We start from the raw sequence: 19,576 nt of genomic DNA on the forward strand, positions 1-19,576 counted from the left end.
GCACATTTTAACAAGTCTCAAACTCTTTTGTTTTTGATTTTTTTTTTTTTTTTGAATAGATTAACACAACATAAAAATTTTTATCTTTCCTGACTTCCTGATGTTAATGAAGCTTGTACTGTCTAAGGCCTCAGTCACACAGGCTTTAAGACTGATAGGGAACCCTTGGTATCCATTGGTCCCTAGGAAAAATGTGTATTGCCTCACTGGTTGGTCAATGTTGCTGGAGGTTGCAGACAGTTGCTAGGTAGAGTCAGTTACAGGAAAGTATACAGTGCTACATAAAAAAAAAAAAAAAAAAAAACTTCCTTGTGATTTCTTTTGTTGGTAATGAATTGCCACAGTTGCCTGTAGTATATGTGGAGTATATACAAACACTTGACCCTTACTAGTAGTCATAATGAAACTATGAAACATGTTGGTTGCAGTTGCAAGGCAGGACTTTTACTTTGAAAGAAATGGTCTCTGTTTAACATTTACATGATACTTTTTAAAGCGTCAGGCGAGTGTTTGCATAAAAGTTGCCATCATTCGTATAAACTACAAGCAACCTCAAAAAATCTTTTTACGTTTAAAGCAATAACAGACTTTTTAGACACAGTACCATTTTTGTGACAAGGTGGCAACAGCCAACACCTTTCAACGCTCATATGGATAATACACTTTTTTCCCCCTGGAGACCAGGGCTTATATTAGCTAATGCTGGCATGCCTGATATTATAGAACCTGCAAGCTATCTGACATGGCAAATTACTGTCTTGAATTGTTAAAGTTGACCCAAACTTGGAGCGAGTAACTTTTAATATGCCAAACTAACCATTGGCAACCACTGTGCATAGGAAGTTGGCAAAATTATATCTGCTATGCAAACACACACTAGGTGGAAATGTAACCAGTTCATCAAAGGAAGTATATTGTACAGGTGTTACAGTTCTTCTTTTCCTTTAACCCTCAAGATTCTTTTGATTTTGAATCTTGTGTCATGTAGAAAGCTCGGCCTCAAGGGTCTAGGTTCTCCACAGTCATGTTGACTGGTTTGCCAGAAGAAAACTACAAGTACGAGGACGTCACCAGGCTGGTGCAGCATTATTTCCTGGATACTGTACTGTTCTACAACTTGATAGTAATACCTCTGCAGAGGAGGGTAAGGAGTAGCTGCTGCAGACTGATACAAACAGATATTTTATATTTATAGAACTTTGTCATGATCTTTAATCTTTCCTTCTTGAATTGCCTCCAGGCCTTTGTGTTTTTCAGTGACTGGAATGCGTGCTGTGATTTTGTCCAAGATCACATTAAAAATCCAATTTCTGTTGGAGGCCGGGTGCTCGACATCCATTTTGTGTTACAGGACATGCATCCTGGGACCAGTCAGGTATGGAAACTGGGTAAAGCCTAACTGATCAACACGATACCATCTTGCTTTTCCCAAGCAAACCCACATTTTGGAATTTTGGATACTATAATTGATCGTACTGAAATGATACTTTCTCACATTTTAATACCAAGATATTTTTTTTGTTTTATTTTTTTATTTAATTTTTTTTGTTTGTTTGTTTTTTTTGTCAGAGACTGAACTTTAATAATCCATTGATAAGTGTCAGTAATTGTCAATAAATGCATAATGCACAAATCAGCATTAAATAAGGTTTAATTATGAAACAACATCTTATATTTATTCTTCACCCTTTAGAAAATACTCTGATCACAAGTTTGGTTGTATATTTATGAATTTAAAAACAATACGCGATAACATTTTCTTTAAAATTTTAACATTTGTCTTTTAATCTTTTCACAGGAGACAATGTACAGAACAATGATGAAATGGAGCAATGCTGTAAGTCTCTCGTCACTTGAATAAATCTGTTTTGATGCAAAGGTGCAGTTTTTTGTTTTTCCCACATCCTTCACAACAACTCTTGGTTGTTTTTCAGCTCGTTCCAGATTCAGACTCTCTGGAGGAGCGACTGCTGTGTGTGGAGACCACTGAAATGCTGATGCCCCTTGTCACAATGGTCATGGATGTGGTGGCATCCTTTGCTGCTTTTGTCAGATTCCTGCCGCTTGCCAACAGGGTACGATAGTGCAAACAGTAGCATTTATTTTACATTTTAGTGTAGAGCACAGCGACTGTCAGTATCTGCAGATCTTTTTCTGCTGTGTTTTGTTCAAACCAGCTGTAAAATATTCAGAAAGTCCTGCATAAGAGACCAGCAGTTCTTCCTTCTCAACGTAATAATGCCGTGACAGCATGCACAAAATGAAAGATTGTTGAAAGTTCTGATTTTTAATGCTGCAAGAGGAAGAACAATGTGTCAACAAAAAACATGAGCAAAATAATTTTGCTGCTCTTAAATTTTATCCATCCATTTTAATTCTTAAAGAATTAAAAAATACGGGACTGTCTGCCAAATGTTATGTTCCTACCTACTTTAGCAAAGGCCTGTGTTTGTAATACCTTCCTTGCATATCTATATTATTGCTAATATATATTGTAATATATCTATATCACTAAAGCACTTCTGGATGGATGCAAACTGCATTTCGTTGCCCTGTACCTGTGCATGTGCAATGACAATAAAGTTGAATTCTATTCTATTCTATTCTATTCTATTCTATTCTATTCATATTTGGCTATATACATATATTTTATTCTTGTTTTAATTTTTCCTCCTTTGGTTCTTTCTCTTCTTTTTGTTTATTATTATTTTTGTTTCTACCTCAGATATACATTGAAATGGCTGAATCCAGTGGTGTAACAGAAGTGTTGGAGAGTATCTTCTCAAGAGATTACATAGCTATGAACGAGATTTGGTATGTTTGTTATGGCAAGATAAATATAAATACGATATTTAAAAGAGTCTATAAGATTGGGCTTGTCTTTACTTATTCTTGAGTTGACCCATTCCTTTTTTTCTCCTATACAGGAGCAAAGTTGGACGCATTGAATCGTGAGTATTGTTTCCTCTAATTATTCTTTATGTTTTTTGTTTAGGGAGCCGAAACATCTCAGCAGTAGTAATAAATTGTACTCTGTATGATTACTGCTTCATCTCAAAAAAACAAGTCAAATTTAGTTAGAGGCACGTGAGGATGAATCATCAAGTATTCAGTGAACATTTGAGCCACTGTGGGTGGAGAACTAAATACCATTAATTTTTTGTTGGTTTGACAAACGTTTTTAAAAAACTACACTGCATTACAATACAACATTACACCAGAAAAGTGTAGTAAAATTTGTTTTTCATATAATTTGGCACAGTTGGAAATAGGTTAAATGATTTCTTGATGCATGCTCAATCATCCAGGTATGTCAATCTCCAAAAGTTGATTCTGTTCATCTGAGTGGTATAAAAGTGTTATAAGATTGGGTAACGAAACGTTTTCTCCCACTGAAAACGCTACATCCAGATGAACAGAATCAACTTTTGGAGAGGTTAACTGATTCATTTAATCAGTATTGAAAAGAAAAAAGTCGCACCTCTTATTAGTTCAGGAATACTAGCTGAGAACTTGGATGTTGCATTTCTTGCTTCACTAATTCATCTTATAGTCAGTCATTCTTTGAGAAATAAACAGCTTTTACTATAATTTTCTTTTCTTTTTTTTAAATTTCATTTTAATTTCAGTTTGAAGAGCCTCAAAGAGTGTCTACAAGACTTCAGTGAGAACACACCCAACCCTGACCTGGACACTCACTTTGTTGAATTTCACAATTTCACAAGAACTATTCAAGGAAGCAGTACACAGAGCGAGGATAAAGTTAGTGCAAACATTTGCAAAGTTTCTTATTTTTAAAACTGTATTTCAATATAAGATGTAGGATGTTGAAGTTACACAAAGTATTTCACCAGTAATTATTAAGCCAACCATTTTAGTGCTTCAGAGTTTGTTCTTTGCTCTCTTTTCATGGACAGGATGATTTTGTAGATGAAATTGTGTCTTCAGAGCAACATGATGAAAAGTTCAACATGGAGGACTTTGTTGTTATTGATGAAATTGGTGAAGACATAGCAGAAGAAGATGTCGACGTCAAACGTTCTTCCTTAGCTAAAAAGATCTCCAGAGAGAAAAGAGAAAGGCGAAGCTCAGATGCGACATCTACCTTAAAACAGACCTTAACAAGGTCCTCAAAAGACTCTAAGAGCTCTGCCTCTTCATTTTCCTCTTTATCTGAGCCGACTGAAACCACTGAGAAAAGCACCTTTTCCTCTAGGGTCAGAAAGACCCATTCTTCACTGTCGATTCCACTTCCTGCCTCCCCTGATCGGAAAACGTATCCTAAGTTCAAATCTCCAGAAAAAACGCTAAATTCCTCATCCTTAAATTATAAAACCTGTACATCAAAGATGGGATCAACAGTAGCTGTTGAAGCAACAGTAGAGACTGATCTAACTGATTTTAAGGATGACACAAAAGAGTTGAAGAAAAACAAAAGAGAAAACAGGGAAAAGGATCATGTCAAACATCAAGAGGAGGATGAGGGGGATGATGAAAATTACCAAATCCTTGATTCACTCAATGAGAAAAGTGATAAGCAGATAATTGAAGACAGGAACAAAGATAACGACACGGAAACTGACTCAGCTGGACTTGTGCAAGTACATGGACTGCTTGAGAGAAACTATGAGGTCTGCACAGAGGGCTCCAGTAAAATGGAAACAGATACTTCTCTCCATATGTTAGAAATTGTTACAGAAGACCAAAAAACTGCAGTTGAAGGGGACAGTCATCTGGTCAAAGATGAAGGTTCCACGGTAAATAAGCTGTCTGAGGAAATGACAGGAGATGCCAATTCTGATAAAGATGCAGCTGATAAAAATGAAGTGTTGGATTCAAGTAGGAACCAAACTCCAAGGACTAGTGGAGATGGAAGCGGGGAAAAAAAGGAATTGATTTTAAAAGAATCTTTTAAAGTTTCCAAAGATCCTGACCAAATAACTTTAGAAAAGCAGGACAACAGAGGCTCCTCAGTGGGTGGCACTGACCAAGAAGGCTTTGAGCTTTTGGATTCAATTGAGGCTCAGATTGAAATACAAGAAGATAACCAGAAACTGGAAACTCTCAGAGACCAAGTATCTAAATCAGAAACAGAAGCCATAGAAGAACAGGATGATTCATTCCAGGTAATTGAATCTGTGGAAGATGAGCCAGTGACCACAGACACAGAGTTAGAAGCTGACAAGAATGTAAAACAAACAAAGAAAAATGATGAAGCTAAAAGAGCTTATAGATCCCCAAGGAGGAGTGGACCGGAAAACAGAATATCTAAGGGTGAAGAGAAGGGCAAATCATCAAAGAAACAGACCCAGACTGAGAGAAATGACAGCACCATCAAGAAGGTCAATAAAGCAGCTGAGGAGATGGTCTATGAGATAGTAGATTCTGTTGAAGATAAATCGATTCAGGATGACTCTTCTATAGAAAGTTCTGGTAGAAGAAGGTCTGTCAGAAGAAACAATGATAAAAAGACATTAACAGAGCCTTTTAACAAACGTGATGGAAAAGAGGATGCTAAGTATGAGATTTTATACTCCACTGAGAACAAGGCTTCTAGGGGCCCACTAACCATCATGACAAGAGCAACCAAAGAAGTCTTGAAAAAAGACAAGATACAAACAAGAAGCAGACGTACACCTGCCAGAGATTCACTGGAGCCAAACAGGGAGGAAACTCCAAAGACAAAAGAGAAAGGACCTGTAAAAGAGAGCACGCCAACCAGGAGAAGTCACTTCATAAGAGACCTACATGAGAAGGATGATATTTATAAAATATTGGACTCGGATGATTCTGTTATGCTCACAGAAAAAGCAAAAAGGGGAAGACTAAAGAAAGTAACTATAAAAAGAAATCCACTGAAAGATGATCCGTCTGATAAAGTAGCTGATGAAGAGGACACATATCAAATTCTTGACTCTGTTGAGGATGAGCTAGCCGATGATCAGCTTACCAGAGACCAGAGTAAAGAAGAGTCAACTATAGATGATGAAAAAGGCACTCTGCCGTCTGTGTCAGTCTGCCAAGATAATCAATCACTGGAGTCCTCAAACTCAGAGGTAAAGTTGCTCTTTAAATATGTGATCTTTTTTATTTGTAGTGATAATTTAAACTTTAATGCAAAATATTTTGCATGTCTTGTTGTAGGCTTTTGTGACAATAGATGAAGCAGGTGATGACGGGGAGGAGAAAGCAACTGAATATGAAGGTAAGAAAAGTTCAAGATCTGTTTACTGCAAACATGATGATGGCACAGGTCTGCTATATTCTGTATTTAAATCCAGACTGCTTTTGCAGGGACATTTCAAAAACTTCCGGATAAATACTTTGAATAACTGTTAATTATCTAAACACTGGGTTATTGTTGACATATTTACTAATGGAAAGTCATAGGCAATTAGCCCAAAAGGAAGACTAGATCTTCTTGAAGATCTTACTTTACTTTTGCATTTTAAGTCAGTTTAAAGAATTTCCCAGATATGGAATAAATAAAGTATTGCTTATTCTTATTCTTTTTCTTATTGCCATCTGCAATGTGAAACTAATGGAAGTAAATGAAGAAAAATGAGATTATAATAAAAGTAACTTGCAATTGAAATTCAGAGAACGTTTTGGGAGCTACGAAACATTTCTGGTTTTAGAGTTAATGTAAGTCAGAAACTTTCTTTCACTATACATAACAGTTTCAGCATAAAGTTAAACATTATGTTCACTGAAAATTAATAATAATTTGTTTACAGAAATAAAATAGTGGTCCCAGAGTAGTACTCTGTGGCACACCTATAGGACAGTGTTTTCTGTTATGAAAATAAAAGGTTTCAGTTTTAATTTGAGTCTTTATTTGATTTCATGCATTAGAGGAGAATGGGAGCTTTGTAACGGTTGATAAACTGTGGGAGATTGCTGAAAAAGAAAAAGTGGTAACAATCAGGACAAGCAGTCAAGCCAAGAAGAGAACAAGACAGACACATGGTAACACACAAACAACTACATCTGTTACATAGTCATGTCAGACCAACATGAAACTAAGTGAATTTATTGTTTTCTCCTGTAGTGAGAAAATCTACTAGATTGAAGCAAGAAAGCACAAAAGATGAGAGAACAGAATCACTGCCTCCCTCTTCACTTGATTCCTTATCACTCTTATCATCCCCGGACCAAGTGGTGTCTGGATTGTCAAGTGAAGGCCAAACAGAGATTTGGAAATTGGAGAAAGCAGATAGACAATCCAGTATAGAAACCACATCTGCTGGGGAGCAGTCCAGCTCTGACTACGCTGATAACCAGAGACTAGGAGAGGAGAAGCAAGGACAGAGCAGGACCGACCGTAAAGGTTCAAGGAGCTGTTTTTGCTCACAATTCACACCAAGCTGATTTTAAATGCATCGTTCTAAAAATCAATTTTGAAGTGGATAAAATTATAAAGTTGCAGCTTTCCTGGTTGCCAATATTTTTTTCTGTCATAATCAGAAGATTTGGAACAACTGAAATTTGTCATTTTTGTTTGAAAAAAAAATTAATACTTCAGTGTTACAGTACAAAGAAATTTTTTTAATTAAGACCTTTGAATTAGTTTTTGAAATAGCTGCAAAATTATTTCTTGACAGGTTTAAAGGATTTGTTGACATTTTTTTTTTTTTTCTTCTTCTTCAGCTTTTGGGAAACAAAGAAGCAATCTTGTCGAACCTGAAGCAAAGCGATCTCGCTCTCAGTCTCCTTGTGTCACTGATAACTTGGTCCTGCCGCCTTTTAACCCCAGCATCCCGCTTGGTGAGAAACAAACACAAATAATAAATAAAATCTGTTTAGTTCCAGAGATTTACTCAGTTATTTTTTTTTTACGTTCTGTTCCTTTTTCTGTTCCTTATCAGGTCAAGAGCATGTTGTCCCTAAAACGGGGTATTTATGTAGCCTGTGCTCAGTTTTCTACGTAGCTGAGAGCACCGCCAAAGACCTACACTGTAGAAGCCATAGACACTACAAGAACCTACAGGTATGCAAAAACACTGAATGGATAAAAAGATGTTTTGCTTCCCTTCTATAACCTATTTTTTTTTCTTCAGAAACATCACCAGACACTTAGACAAACAGCTTCAAGAACATCAACAAGAAAGTCTCAAGACTCCTCTTCAGTCTAATTGTTAATGAGTGGTTATTTAGCCCATGCTTAAATATGGCCGCTATCTCCTTTGACAGCTAGATTTTTGTTTATTTTGAGAAAGAAAGGGCAAAATGATAAGAAGCCAAAGCTGTCAAGTAAGTAAATTGCAGAGTGACATCTTTGATTTGTTGGCACGACGCTGCAGTTCTGTTTATTTCAGATGTTCTTCTTTAGGCGCCTCAGTGTATAACAGTGTCGACAGTTTGACCATGAAGGATTTAGAGTTTACAGTCAGTGAATGGCCTTAAACTTCTTCAGGCCATTTTGAATTTAACAGTAGATAATTGTGTCTATGATAAATAACCTTGCCTATGTTTAAAACCATATTGTCATAAAAATATGGTTGCGTGTGTGTGTGTGTGTGTGTCTATGGCCAGGAACCATGTATTCTAAATGAAAGTAGGCCTACTTAAGGAAATAATAAGAGAAATATTTTTTTTACACTCTGGCTCAGCAAAATCTGATTATTATGCTGCACATGCTGATGAGAGACCAATGGACGAAAGAGTGTTCAAAAGTTATTTTGGATTTATTTACAATGCTATATGTACAGTGTAAATAAGAGTGCATTTAATAAAGATGTTTTCAGATGCGAGGAGGCCTCAGGGTTGACCCAAGACACGATAGAGAGATTATATGCCTAAGGTGGCTGGTTCTGTTTCTATGCCAGTTATTTATATTTGGTCAAAAATAATTCTGATTGCAGTAATAATACTTAGTAATAATTACAGACACTGTTATCTTTTAAATAATCATTTGGATTACAGTTTCAGCAAACGCCATAAGCTGCATTAAAGAAAGTTTAGTTTTTTATTTTGCAAAATATGAAAATTATTTATGTTTGTAACAATAGTAGCAATAGTAATCTGCCGTAAAAGGTTGATGGGCTATGCCGACTTGGACACACAAGTTTGTGAATGTGATAACTTCAGAACGTGGTGACGTGGGATTTTGAAATTGACCCCGGAGGTCAGTATCTTTTTTCCTTCAGATGACATTAATGATATGTCATAATGTGATTTAAGAAAAAATACATTTTGCCAGTATTGTAATTTTTGCTGTTAAGATTGCTTCTTACAGTAAATTAATCTTGGGGTCCATGTTTGTTAACTTTGTAATGTCTCTTAACTTGTTCAAAAGTGTTTACGAAAAAGAAAAATTATTTGGGTTACACAATAATTAACATATACCAATAAGAAACAATAATTAACATGTCACTCATGCCAGTGCAGTGTTCTCCGCTTATGTTAGGCATGCAAGATTTATGAAGGAGACTTGGAGAGATGTTTCCAGAGAGAGGGTCAGCAGTTCAAGGTCAACACCCCACACGTGTGAGTGTGAGTGAGTGAGCATGTGGGAAGAGTGTGTGTGTGTGGGGGGGAGGATGTTCTGTCAGAGTTCACTGTTAGATGATTTCTGAGCAGACTGGCTAGGTAATCTCAAGTTTTCCACTTTCCAAGTATAATTTTGTCATATTTGTGCTGGAAGAGGGAGCCATGTTGGAGATACTTTACAGCTTTGAATATCATTAAGCCACCAGGCTGCGGTCTCCCACTGAGGAAGTGGTGAGTAAACAAATGCATTTCAATTCCACGTGAGGATTCACATTTTGTGTTATGATACGGGTTGCGATGTGAGCCACGGCCTTCATCCATCTGCCTTGTAGACTGCAACTTTTTAGACTGTGATTATAGTGTAGTGTGTAGAAAATAAGTATAGCATTTATTTGCATAAATGAGCTAAATACCTAATGCAAAACTTACAGAAATTATTATTTCTATTGGAGTAACAGAAATAATAAATTAATATTTATGTTAAGTGTGTCTTTAGAAAAAGTTGGAATGTAATTTTTTTTTTTGTTCTGACATTTACTCAGGTGTTTCAAATGTAAAAGAATGAAAATACACTTGCACACTGAACAATAAAATGTTATTATTTTTTTTTACATGTATTCATCTGGTTATTGCAGCAGCGAGTAAGCTCTTCAGAATGATCTCAATAGACAAAAGTAACTTCACCTTATTTGCTCATGCTTGACTCAATAAGTGACAGATTTGTGACTATCAAGATGATAAAAAAGGTAGCATGATTATGGGCAGTGGAATATGTGCAGGTGTAGTTACTTATTTATTGGGGTATTTATTTTATTTAATTATTTACTTAAGGATTTTTGAGACTAAAAGAAAAATATTTTAAATGCCAGGAAAGAAAACAGCTTCTTAATCTGACTTTCTTTGACTGTCTTAAACATCAAATTTAGCATAGAATAGCCCTGATTCATCAGCACTGAGACTCTAATTGTTTAGGGCCTAATTCTCTAACGTGTGTGTAAAATGTTCAGTACACAAAAACAGCACTCATGGACAGTAACTGCTGGATTCATGTGTGTATGTTAGTGAATCACTAAATGGAAATGCTCATGCTCCTAATTTGCAATCTGCAAGCAAAGAACTACGTTTACTTCAAGATGTTTCATAGAGAAAGAAATTAAATTAGATAGATCAGATAAAACTTTATTAATCCCTCAGGTGGGTTCCTCTAGGAAATTCTGTTTCCAGTAGCACAGCTCCAACAGAAGCTGCAAAAGGATGTAAGAATAGAAATATACCATATATACACATATACATACATATACACATATACACACATACAAAGACATATATAAATACAGAGTATATAATAGCGATAAATAGGAATAGGAATACCAGGGAAATGCACATTTCAACTATTTTGAGTCTATTACACCGTTGAATATAGAAAAATATTGCACAGTGAAAAGGGCAGTACAGATTAGTTGTTCCCACCCTCCTTTGTCCTACTGTCTCCCCTCCCTCTCCCCTCCAGCAAGAAGTTAAACAGTTTGATGGTGTGTGGGACAAAGGAGTTTTTAAATCTGTTTGTCCTTGACTTTAGAAGCAACCTGTCACTGAACAGACTCCTCTGGTTGTTTATGATCATGTGCAGAGGATGCCCAGCATTGTCCATAATTTCCAATTTTTCTCTGCCACTATCACCAGAGTGTCCAGCTTCATGCCAACTACAGAGCCAGCCTTCCTGATTAGTTTTTGCAGCCTGGATGAGTCCTCCTTTGCTGTGCTGCTCCCCCAGAACACCACCACATATAACAGTACTCCAGCAACCATCGACTGGTAAAAAATCCTCAGGAGCTTCCTGCAAATGTTAAAAGACCTCAGCCCCCTGAGGAAAGGATTGTATTACAAGGCACTGGAAAAGTCAAAAAACGGGACCCTGACCGTGCCGTTTCCTTTTCCTTTTCCAGCACACCCCTTTAGCATCCTAGGACACACCTTGTCTGGGCCTGCTGCCTTCCTGGGGCAAAGCTTCCTCAGTTGTCTCCTGACCTGATCAACTGTAACACTGGGAGTGGATTGGAAGGAGGGGAGGGGGGGTGTCATGATGTTGAGAGAGAGGTTGGAGGAGGGGGGGGAATCGAGGGGGATAGGAGAGTGGGGAGAGGGCTGTGTAAAGGCGAGGGTGGGGGGGTTGTGGGCTGGTCAAACCTGTTGAAGAAATTGTTGAGTTCCTTAGCCTTCTCCACAGCCCCCTCCCCCTTTTCGCTTCCCTCAGGGAGTGTTTCAACTCCTGCTGTGCTGCTTTCATCTCCTCCTTATACTGTATTTATTATTGTATTTATTTATTTATGTGTACTGTATTTATTCTTATTTTATTTTATTCTAATTTTTGCTTCATAACTTTTGCACTCTCCACTTCCTGCTGTGACAAAACAAATTTCCCACGTGTGGGACTAATAAAGGTTATCTTATCTTATCTTCACTTTGCTTCTGAAGGCCGCCTTCTTCATGTTGAGGACAAATTTGACTTCCTGTGTTACCCACGGTTTGTTATTAGGATAACACTGTACCATCTTAGCAGGGGCGACCACGTCCACACAAAAGGTGAGATAGTCCGTCAGACAGTGTGTCGCCCCCTCTATGTCCTCACCATGTGAGCTCAGAAGCACATTCCAGTCTATGGTGTCATAACAGTCTCTCAGAGCATCCTCCTTTTCTGGGGTTCATCTCCTAAAGGAGCGTGTTGTGACAGGCTGCCTTTGGATGAGGGGTGTGTACTAAGGAATGGGAAGGACAGCTACAGGCAGAAGATGGAGAACCAGCTTCAGCAAAACAATGTTGGTGAAGTCTGGAGAGGCCTCAGAACCATCTCAGGCCACAAACATCAGAACTCTCTGCCTGGGAGGGATGTGAGGTGGGCAAATGAACTGAATCATTTCTTCAACAGATTTGATTCAGCCATGAGGCAGTCTCCAACATCGGCTGCAGACTCACCCACCCCCACTGCTGCTGTTCCACCTCTGACACCTCAGACACTTCACACCTCCTCTATTCACCCTGCTCACTCCTCCCACCCCCAACAACAGCATCCAATACACACTCAACACAAGGCTCCAGCCTGTCTCTCTCAACCACCCAGGTTCGGAGGGAACTGAGGAGGATTAAAGCCAAGAAGGCAGCGGGTCCAGATGGCATCAGCTCGAGGGTCGCCAGGTCCTGCGCGGACCAACTGTGTGGTGTGATGGAGCACCTCTTCAACCTGAGCCTGAGGCTGGGAAGAGTCCCACAGCTCTGGAAAACTTCCTGTGTTGTTCCAGTGCCAAAGACTTCACGCCCCAAGGACCTCAACAGCTACAGGCCGGTGGCTCTGACATCCCACCTGATGAAGACCCTGGAGCGGCTGGTCCTGGCTCAGCTTCGGCGCCTTGTGAGCTCATCACTGGACCCACTTCAGTTTGCCTACCAGCCTGGCATTGGAGCAGATGATGCCATCATTCACCTCCTACATCGTTCCCTCGCTCACCTGGAGACCGCTGGGAGCACTGTGAGAATCATGTTCTTTGATTTCTCCAGTGCCTTCAACACCATTCTTCCCTCGGTTCTGAAGGACAAGCTGGAGAACTCTGGAGTGGACCATCACCTCACTACCTGGATTTTGGACTACCTCACCGACCGACCACAGTATGTGAGGACTCAGGGCTGTGTGTCGGACAGGGTCGCCTGCAGTGCAGGGGGCCCCACAGGGAACGGTTCTGGCTCCGCTTCCTCTTCACCATCTACACTGCAGACTTCTCCCACAACTCCACCCAGTGCTTCCTGCAGAAGTTCTCTGATGACTCTGCAATAGTCGGCCTCATCACTGATGGGGACGACAAGGAGCACAGAGGACTGACTCAAGACTTTGTGGACTGGTGCCAGCTGAACTACCTCCAGATCAACGCCAGTAAAACCAAGGAGCTGGTGGTAGACTTCCGCAGGCACAAGCATCCTCCACTGCAACCACTGAACATCCAAGGTATGGACATTGAGGCTGTGGACAGCTACAGGTACCTTGGTGTTCATCTGAACAACAAACTGGACTGGACTCATAACTCAGACGCCCTCTACAGGAAAGGGCAGAGCAGGCTGTACCTGCTGCGGAGACTCAGGTCGTTTGGAGTGGAGGGCCCACTCCTGAAGACCTTCTATGACTCTGTGGTGGCCTCAGCCATCTTTTATGGTGTGGTCTGCTGGGGGCAGCATCTCTGCTGGGGACAGGAAGAGACTGAACAGGCTGATCCGAAGGGCCAGCTCTGTTCTAGGATGCCCTCTGGACCCAGTGGAGGTGGTGAGTGACAGGAGAATGGTGGCTAAGCTGTCATCCCTGTTGGACAACATCTCCCACCCCATGCAGGAGACTGTGACAGCACTGAGCAGCTCCTTCAGTGGGAGACTGCGGCACCCACGGTGTGGGACGGAGAGATTTCGCAGGTCTTTCCTCCCCACTGCTATCAGACTCCACAACAAAGACTTTTGCAGCTGATCAAAGACACAAACCCACACATGTGCAATAAGACTGCTATACGTGCAATTCTTCTTCTGACGAAGTTGTGTTTTTGTATTTTCCTACTCAGTTGTATATAGTATTTGTATTTCTATTTTATTCTATTGTATATAGTATTTTATTTTATTTTATTGTATTTTATTGCATTCCAGTGTTTTCTAATTTCTGCTACATAACTTTGCACTTTTGCTGTAACAAAACAAATTTCCCACCTGTGGGACTAATAAAGGCCATCTTATCTTATCTTACTGTGACTGTAAGTAGACCAGGTTGTGGTCTGACTTCCCTAGTGGGGGAAGGGGCGTGGCTTTGTATGCATCTCTCACATTAGCATACAGTAGGTCAATTGTCCTGTTGCTCCATGTGGGACAATTCACAAACTGGTGAAAAGCATTCAGAGTAGAATCCAGTGTGGTATTAAGATGTTCTACGAGAGAAGACTGCTGCTAAAAGAAAAAAGCAGGATGTTTTATTTCCTCAGAGGGAGCAATGACTTTTTTTTAAAAGATGCCAGTGAGTGTTACCATGCAACTCAGGACAAAATAAGTGGTTGTGTCAGAAACTGGACCAGAAGACCAAATTGCAAATAGCCAGAGTCGACTCAGTATTTTCATGATATTACAGCTGATAAAGGCATCACTGATGACCAAATTAATTAAGTAGCGGATAAACAATTAGAGAAAATTTAATAAAAAATAGTGAAAAAACAGGAATTTTTCTCTCTACCAGAAGTTTCTATTTAGTTTGTCCCCTTTTAAAAAAGTATTTTTTGTGAATTAAAAAAGTTGCCTCTTATAATTACATAACAGTCTGGTCAATGATTACCAGAACAGTTTCTGTAAATTTATGTTTATTTCTCACAGTTTAAGTCAAAAGAGTCATGCTGACAGATTTCTTTCATTTACTGCAGCAGCACTTGGTCATGTAAGAAAACTGAGACATACTGTTAAAACTGCACTGCTGCTGTAAGAAATGGACTCAAACACAACTGAAAACGGACCAGTAGCAGCTTCAGAATTCTCGGGGCTTCTTATTTATTGAGAAGAGTCTAACAGGCTTTCCCTGGACTACTCTGACACATTTTCTGAAAATCCAGTACTCCCTATTTCCATATAGGTCTATCTCTGATGAGTCCTTGACAAGGCCCCACTGATTTATGTATCCTGGGCCAATTAGCCCATCCTTCTGCCACGAGAAGGCCTTGAGTGGTGCAGGTGCTCTTTATCTTCCACTGTGGTTAGAGACAAAAAAGCTGTATGTGGAGAGCTTTTAGTACAATCTCAGCACACATGACCAGCTTTCATCTTTAAACTTTAATATGATTGTGCTCAAAACACCCTGTGTGTTGTGAGATAAATACAATATTTCTAAAATATGTGACTTAAAATAGTTTCTATTAGATCTATATTCATGTGTTTTACTTTTTACTTTGACAAATAAAATAACCTTTCTTTAATATAACTGCGGTGCCTAACTGCACCCCTCCCCTCTAGCAGCCTGGTGCTCAGGTCAACTTCTTGCTGGCTACACGTTTCTCTTGGCTGTAGCTACTTCATACTGCTTCTCTGGATCGTCTCAACAGCACACAGGGGTTAAAATTCCGCTTTAACTTGTTAAGGGTCCGAAATTGAGGACGAGAGTAAAACAACGATGGTCCAGAAGAGCTTGATCAAAACAACTGATTTTAATGAATACACGCAGCGTGGGGAGGTGTAAACTGCAAAACATCAGTTGTAAATCTCCGCCCAAAAATACACTTCAGATTGCTTTTATAACATCAGGGTATTATAACGCCCCCTCTTGCGTTTACAAGCACATAATTGGCACCTTAACCCTTGGATGCACAACCTACCAATACCTACACTCTTCCACGAGTGGGGTCAAAAATGACCCCAAATAGAAACAATGCATTTTGCTATAAACTCGGTTGTTATTCTTCAAAATCTTTAAAACGAAGAGTTGTAACATTCTCATATTTGAGGTATTCCTCATAAAACATGTTTGTGACATGAGGCCCTTTGCATTTTTATTTATTTTTTCATTAATTTTAAGAAATTGCAGTTTTTGTATCACTTGTATCACTTTTGTATGCTTGCTCTGCATATACTACAGAAGCTGGGTCTTCCCTCTGAAAGGCACAAGTTGTTCATCCACTGTAACACAATCACTAAGGATGAATTTCTGCCTGCAGTTGACCAGGAACAGGCCCCATATGTAGCGGAAAGCTGCCATGTGGTTTGTTTTCAGTCGGTAGGCTCTGGTCCTCTTGTCATCAAAGTGCAAGAAACGGCGAATATCTTTAAATCTTTGAATTGACATAGTGGCCTAGTACAATGGGTTATGCAGAGGACTCCCAAAAAGCACACCGACTTGTACATCCCAGTTCTTCTCACTTCCTGCAAAAATGGTCAATCAAATGACAGCCATGAGCTTATGTTTGATTACATTTTTCCACTCTTTTCCCCTGTCTGTGGCTACTCTTCGTGCCTCCATGTTTGTGCATGTCAGCACCTCTTCTATTATATTATCAGACATGAACATCTTCCATGCATCTATTGGGGAGACAGTACTAAACCCAGGTGCAAGCCCTGGCCGACTAATTCAGAATACTGTAGCTAGAGCAGTAAGAGGGGCTCATTCTGTTAGACTCAATATCCATTTCCTCTTCAGAGGACTAATCAGAGGACTCCTCTGTATCTGACTGGCCTTGTTCAGTGGGGGGGACAATAGTCTGGGTCCTCTATATCTGAGATGTCAGATTCTGAGTCAATGCCTCCGATGGGCTCTTCATCCCATCCGTCCTGGATCATTTGTAGGGCAAGGTCCACAGGGATCCTTGCTGGCCTCATAGCAGCCATGTTACTTTAAATATAAAAAAAAAAACATCAGAAAGGACAATGTTTGAAATGCACAGGAAACTATAAACAGGGCTGCACATAAATGGTCCGCAGGTGCGCATTTGCTGTCAAAATAAAAGACGCATACCAGATAAGAAGTTGGAACGCTCGTTTGCGTACATTCGATGTTCTGGAGGAGGACAGACATTTGTTCAGAACTCTTAAAGATGTCGAATAAGCAAGCTCCGTAAGCAATTACTTTGGTGTTCCTCCACCTCAAAAGAAGCGCGTATTCTCTGAATTTCCGGGAATACTTTTATTTTGACAGCGCATGCACACCTGCGGACCACTTATGTGCAGCCCTGACTATAAATCATGTATGTTACTGTGTAAAAATTAATTCTTGATCCATCAGAAGTGTAAGTGGGTCAGTCAGAGTTGCTAAGAATGAAAGTTTCATAGAAGATTCCATAGGAACTGCTTGGGGTCATTTTTGACCCCACTTGTGGAAGAGTGGGGTAGTGATACTAAAACTGCATTTTTTTTAAATTAATGAAAAAATATATAAAAATGCAAATGGCCTCATGTTACAAACATATTTTATGAGGAATACCTGGAATATGAATATATTACAACTTTGCATTTTAAAGATTTTGAAGAAAAACAACCCATGGGGTCATTTTTGACCCCACGTGTGCATCTAAGGGAACAGTATTTGCCTCTTTTACAGACAATGATCAATCTTAAGAGATAAATGCAGAAGCAGAAGTTCCCCTTTCTGGCATCCTCTTCCAAATATGGTGATGATCTAAGGCCGTTGAGGTCCCCATGGACTTGTCCTCCTTCTGTCACCTGTTGTCAAGTAAACTCTAGTGCAACATGTTGCTAAATACACTCAGGCCCTTGCTCAGCTACTATTTTACTGTAACAATATACTCAGCATATAAACTTTTAAGATTATAGATTTAACTCAACGATTTAAAGTGGTTATAACTGCACCTGTAATAAACATGTTAATATGTGATTATGATAATCCCTGTAATACAAATTATAACATAATGCCAACAGCTTCAATAAATGCTTTGATGAATGATAATTAATGCAACGATAAAGATGATGGTTATGAACAGTAGCAGTAAAATAATTTCTTTAATCCTACAAACTGTTCTTGAGTCTGATTCTTCTTCTTGACACACACCTCTCGGAGATACTCATGAAATACTCAGAAAAGGAAAGGTTTCACATAAAAGTGGATGAAAAATGATTAACAGAAGTAAAATATTTGAACAGACCAAACTAAATAAATAAAATGGAAGGAAACACGTAAAGGACAAGAAATGGATTTTTCTGACATCCAGCAACCATTGAATTACTAGTTATTAACTCATTTATACAGCACCTTTCTAGTCCCTGTCAGTACTCTTGCTGCAGCATTTTGGATTAACTGAAGGCTTTTCAGAGAGTTATTAGGGCATTCTGGTAATAATGAATTACTGTAGTCCAGCCTAGAAGTAATAAATGCATGAACTAGTTTTTTGGCATGACTCTGAGACAGAATGGAAGAAAGCAGTACTACATATTTGTTACATGTTATATGCTGTAATTATATAAGCAACAAGTAGTGATCAATGAAAATGCAATCTGCAGTTACAACAACAAAATCTAATCAACCATTAATTTAATCTAAGCCAAATCTGTTTTACCCTGCTCTACTCACAACCCCCATTAGAAGCATGGCTGCATTTTTTTTTCCTTCCTTAGTGACATGACTTTCAGATACTCCTCCTGTGATGTAGAGAGTATTTTAGGGCTGCAGCATCTTCTCACCTTGATGACGTAAAGTGCTATTTTATGTTGGTCAAACTGTTATTTTTTTTTTATTTAATCAATTCAACTAAAGAAACAAAAGAAACTGCCTTAAGATACAATTTATATTTGATTCTTCTCCTGTGTCTATGCAACCAGTGTGGTGTCTGTGGCTCAGGTGGTAGAGTGGATAGGTTCTCTAAATTCTTCAGTTTGTGTGCCAAAATATACTTGAGAACGATTCTGTGAGTGTGTGCGAATGACACCGAAGGCATGAGAAGCTATGCTCAAAAGCTCTTAAAAAAAAAGAAAAAGAAAGAAGTTTTTGCACACGCATACTGGCTAGGTAACTAATTATTGTGTTAAATTCTTTAAAGTTTAAAAGTTTAAAAAAAATGAATTTTTTTCTTTCATTAAGTCACCCACTAATTGCTCTAAGCGATAGATTTGTGTGGAGAGAGCCAGATTTGAAGTTTATGCTTTTATTTTGAAGGGAGGTCTTACAAAGTCCGTTCCGCCTGCACGAGACGTCACACTAAAACGGGGACAGTTTTATTTGGAGCCTTGATAAGAAAGCAGAGGACAACACAGACGCAATCAAAGCTGTTGGCTACGCATTTATTACGAACGGTATGTAACGGGAGCTCTTACTAAACAAAGAGCGACATGTTTTTAATCTCAGTGGATGTGTGTACGCCGTTAGTGGTTTCAGGCTTAGCTAGAAGCTAACCTCAGTTAAGCTAGTAAAGGCAGCCTGTAAAAATTGCAGCAGCTACTGGTTGGAGAAACAGTTGGATAGCCGTGCTGCCATGTTTCATGCAGAGGAGTGTGAGCTTGGGATGATACTCTTAGCATCCATATGAAAAAGATCTGTTTGTATCATAAATGTTGCAAAATGTAGGCCGCTTGTGCATGTTTT

General features: G+C 39.1%; 2 protein-coding genes across 6 annotated transcripts in view; both read left to right on the plus strand.

The window, feature by feature from the left end:
* Nucleotides 1-10,105, plus strand: part of LOC116332046 (zinc finger protein 638-like) — a 30,793-nt gene extending 20,688 nt beyond the window's left edge. For 2 of the 3 annotated variants that reach the window (XM_031754898.2, XM_039610225.1), the window contains exons 19-32: nt 989-1,144; nt 1,241-1,375; nt 1,799-1,837; nt 1,935-2,075; nt 2,726-2,814; nt 2,928-2,951; nt 3,630-3,762; nt 3,918-6,056; nt 6,145-6,205; nt 6,856-6,969; nt 7,052-7,330; nt 7,651-7,767; nt 7,869-7,990; nt 8,061-10,105. In XM_031754898.2, the coding sequence (XP_031610758.2) occupies nt 989-1,144; nt 1,241-1,375; nt 1,799-1,837; nt 1,935-2,075; nt 2,726-2,814; nt 2,928-2,951; nt 3,630-3,762; nt 3,918-6,056; nt 6,145-6,205; nt 6,856-6,969; nt 7,052-7,330; nt 7,651-7,767; nt 7,869-7,990; nt 8,061-8,135 (3,624 nt within the window). In that variant the 3' untranslated portion in view covers nt 8,136-10,105. The remainder of the gene's footprint in view (nt 1-988; nt 1,145-1,240; nt 1,376-1,798; nt 1,838-1,934; nt 2,076-2,725; nt 2,815-2,927; nt 2,952-3,629; nt 3,763-3,917; nt 6,057-6,144; nt 6,206-6,855; nt 6,970-7,051; nt 7,331-7,650; nt 7,768-7,868; nt 7,991-8,060) is intronic. The other variant, XM_031754899.2, reaches the window with a different exon arrangement.
* Nucleotides 10,106-19,176: 9,071 nt separating this feature from the next.
* Nucleotides 19,177-19,576, plus strand: part of LOC116332039 — a 42,013-nt gene continuing 41,613 nt past the window's right edge. For all 3 annotated transcript variants that reach the window (XM_039610219.1, XM_031754893.2, XM_039610220.1), the window contains exon 1: nt 19,177-19,287. The gene's annotated coding sequence lies outside the window, so the exon portion shown is untranslated. The remainder of the gene's footprint in view (nt 19,288-19,576) is intronic.

Source organism: Oreochromis aureus, linkage group 3 (assembly GCF_013358895.1).
Source record: "Oreochromis aureus strain Israel breed Guangdong linkage group 3, ZZ_aureus, whole genome shotgun sequence".
Classification (NCBI taxonomy): domain Eukaryota; kingdom Metazoa; phylum Chordata; class Actinopteri; order Cichliformes; family Cichlidae; genus Oreochromis; species Oreochromis aureus.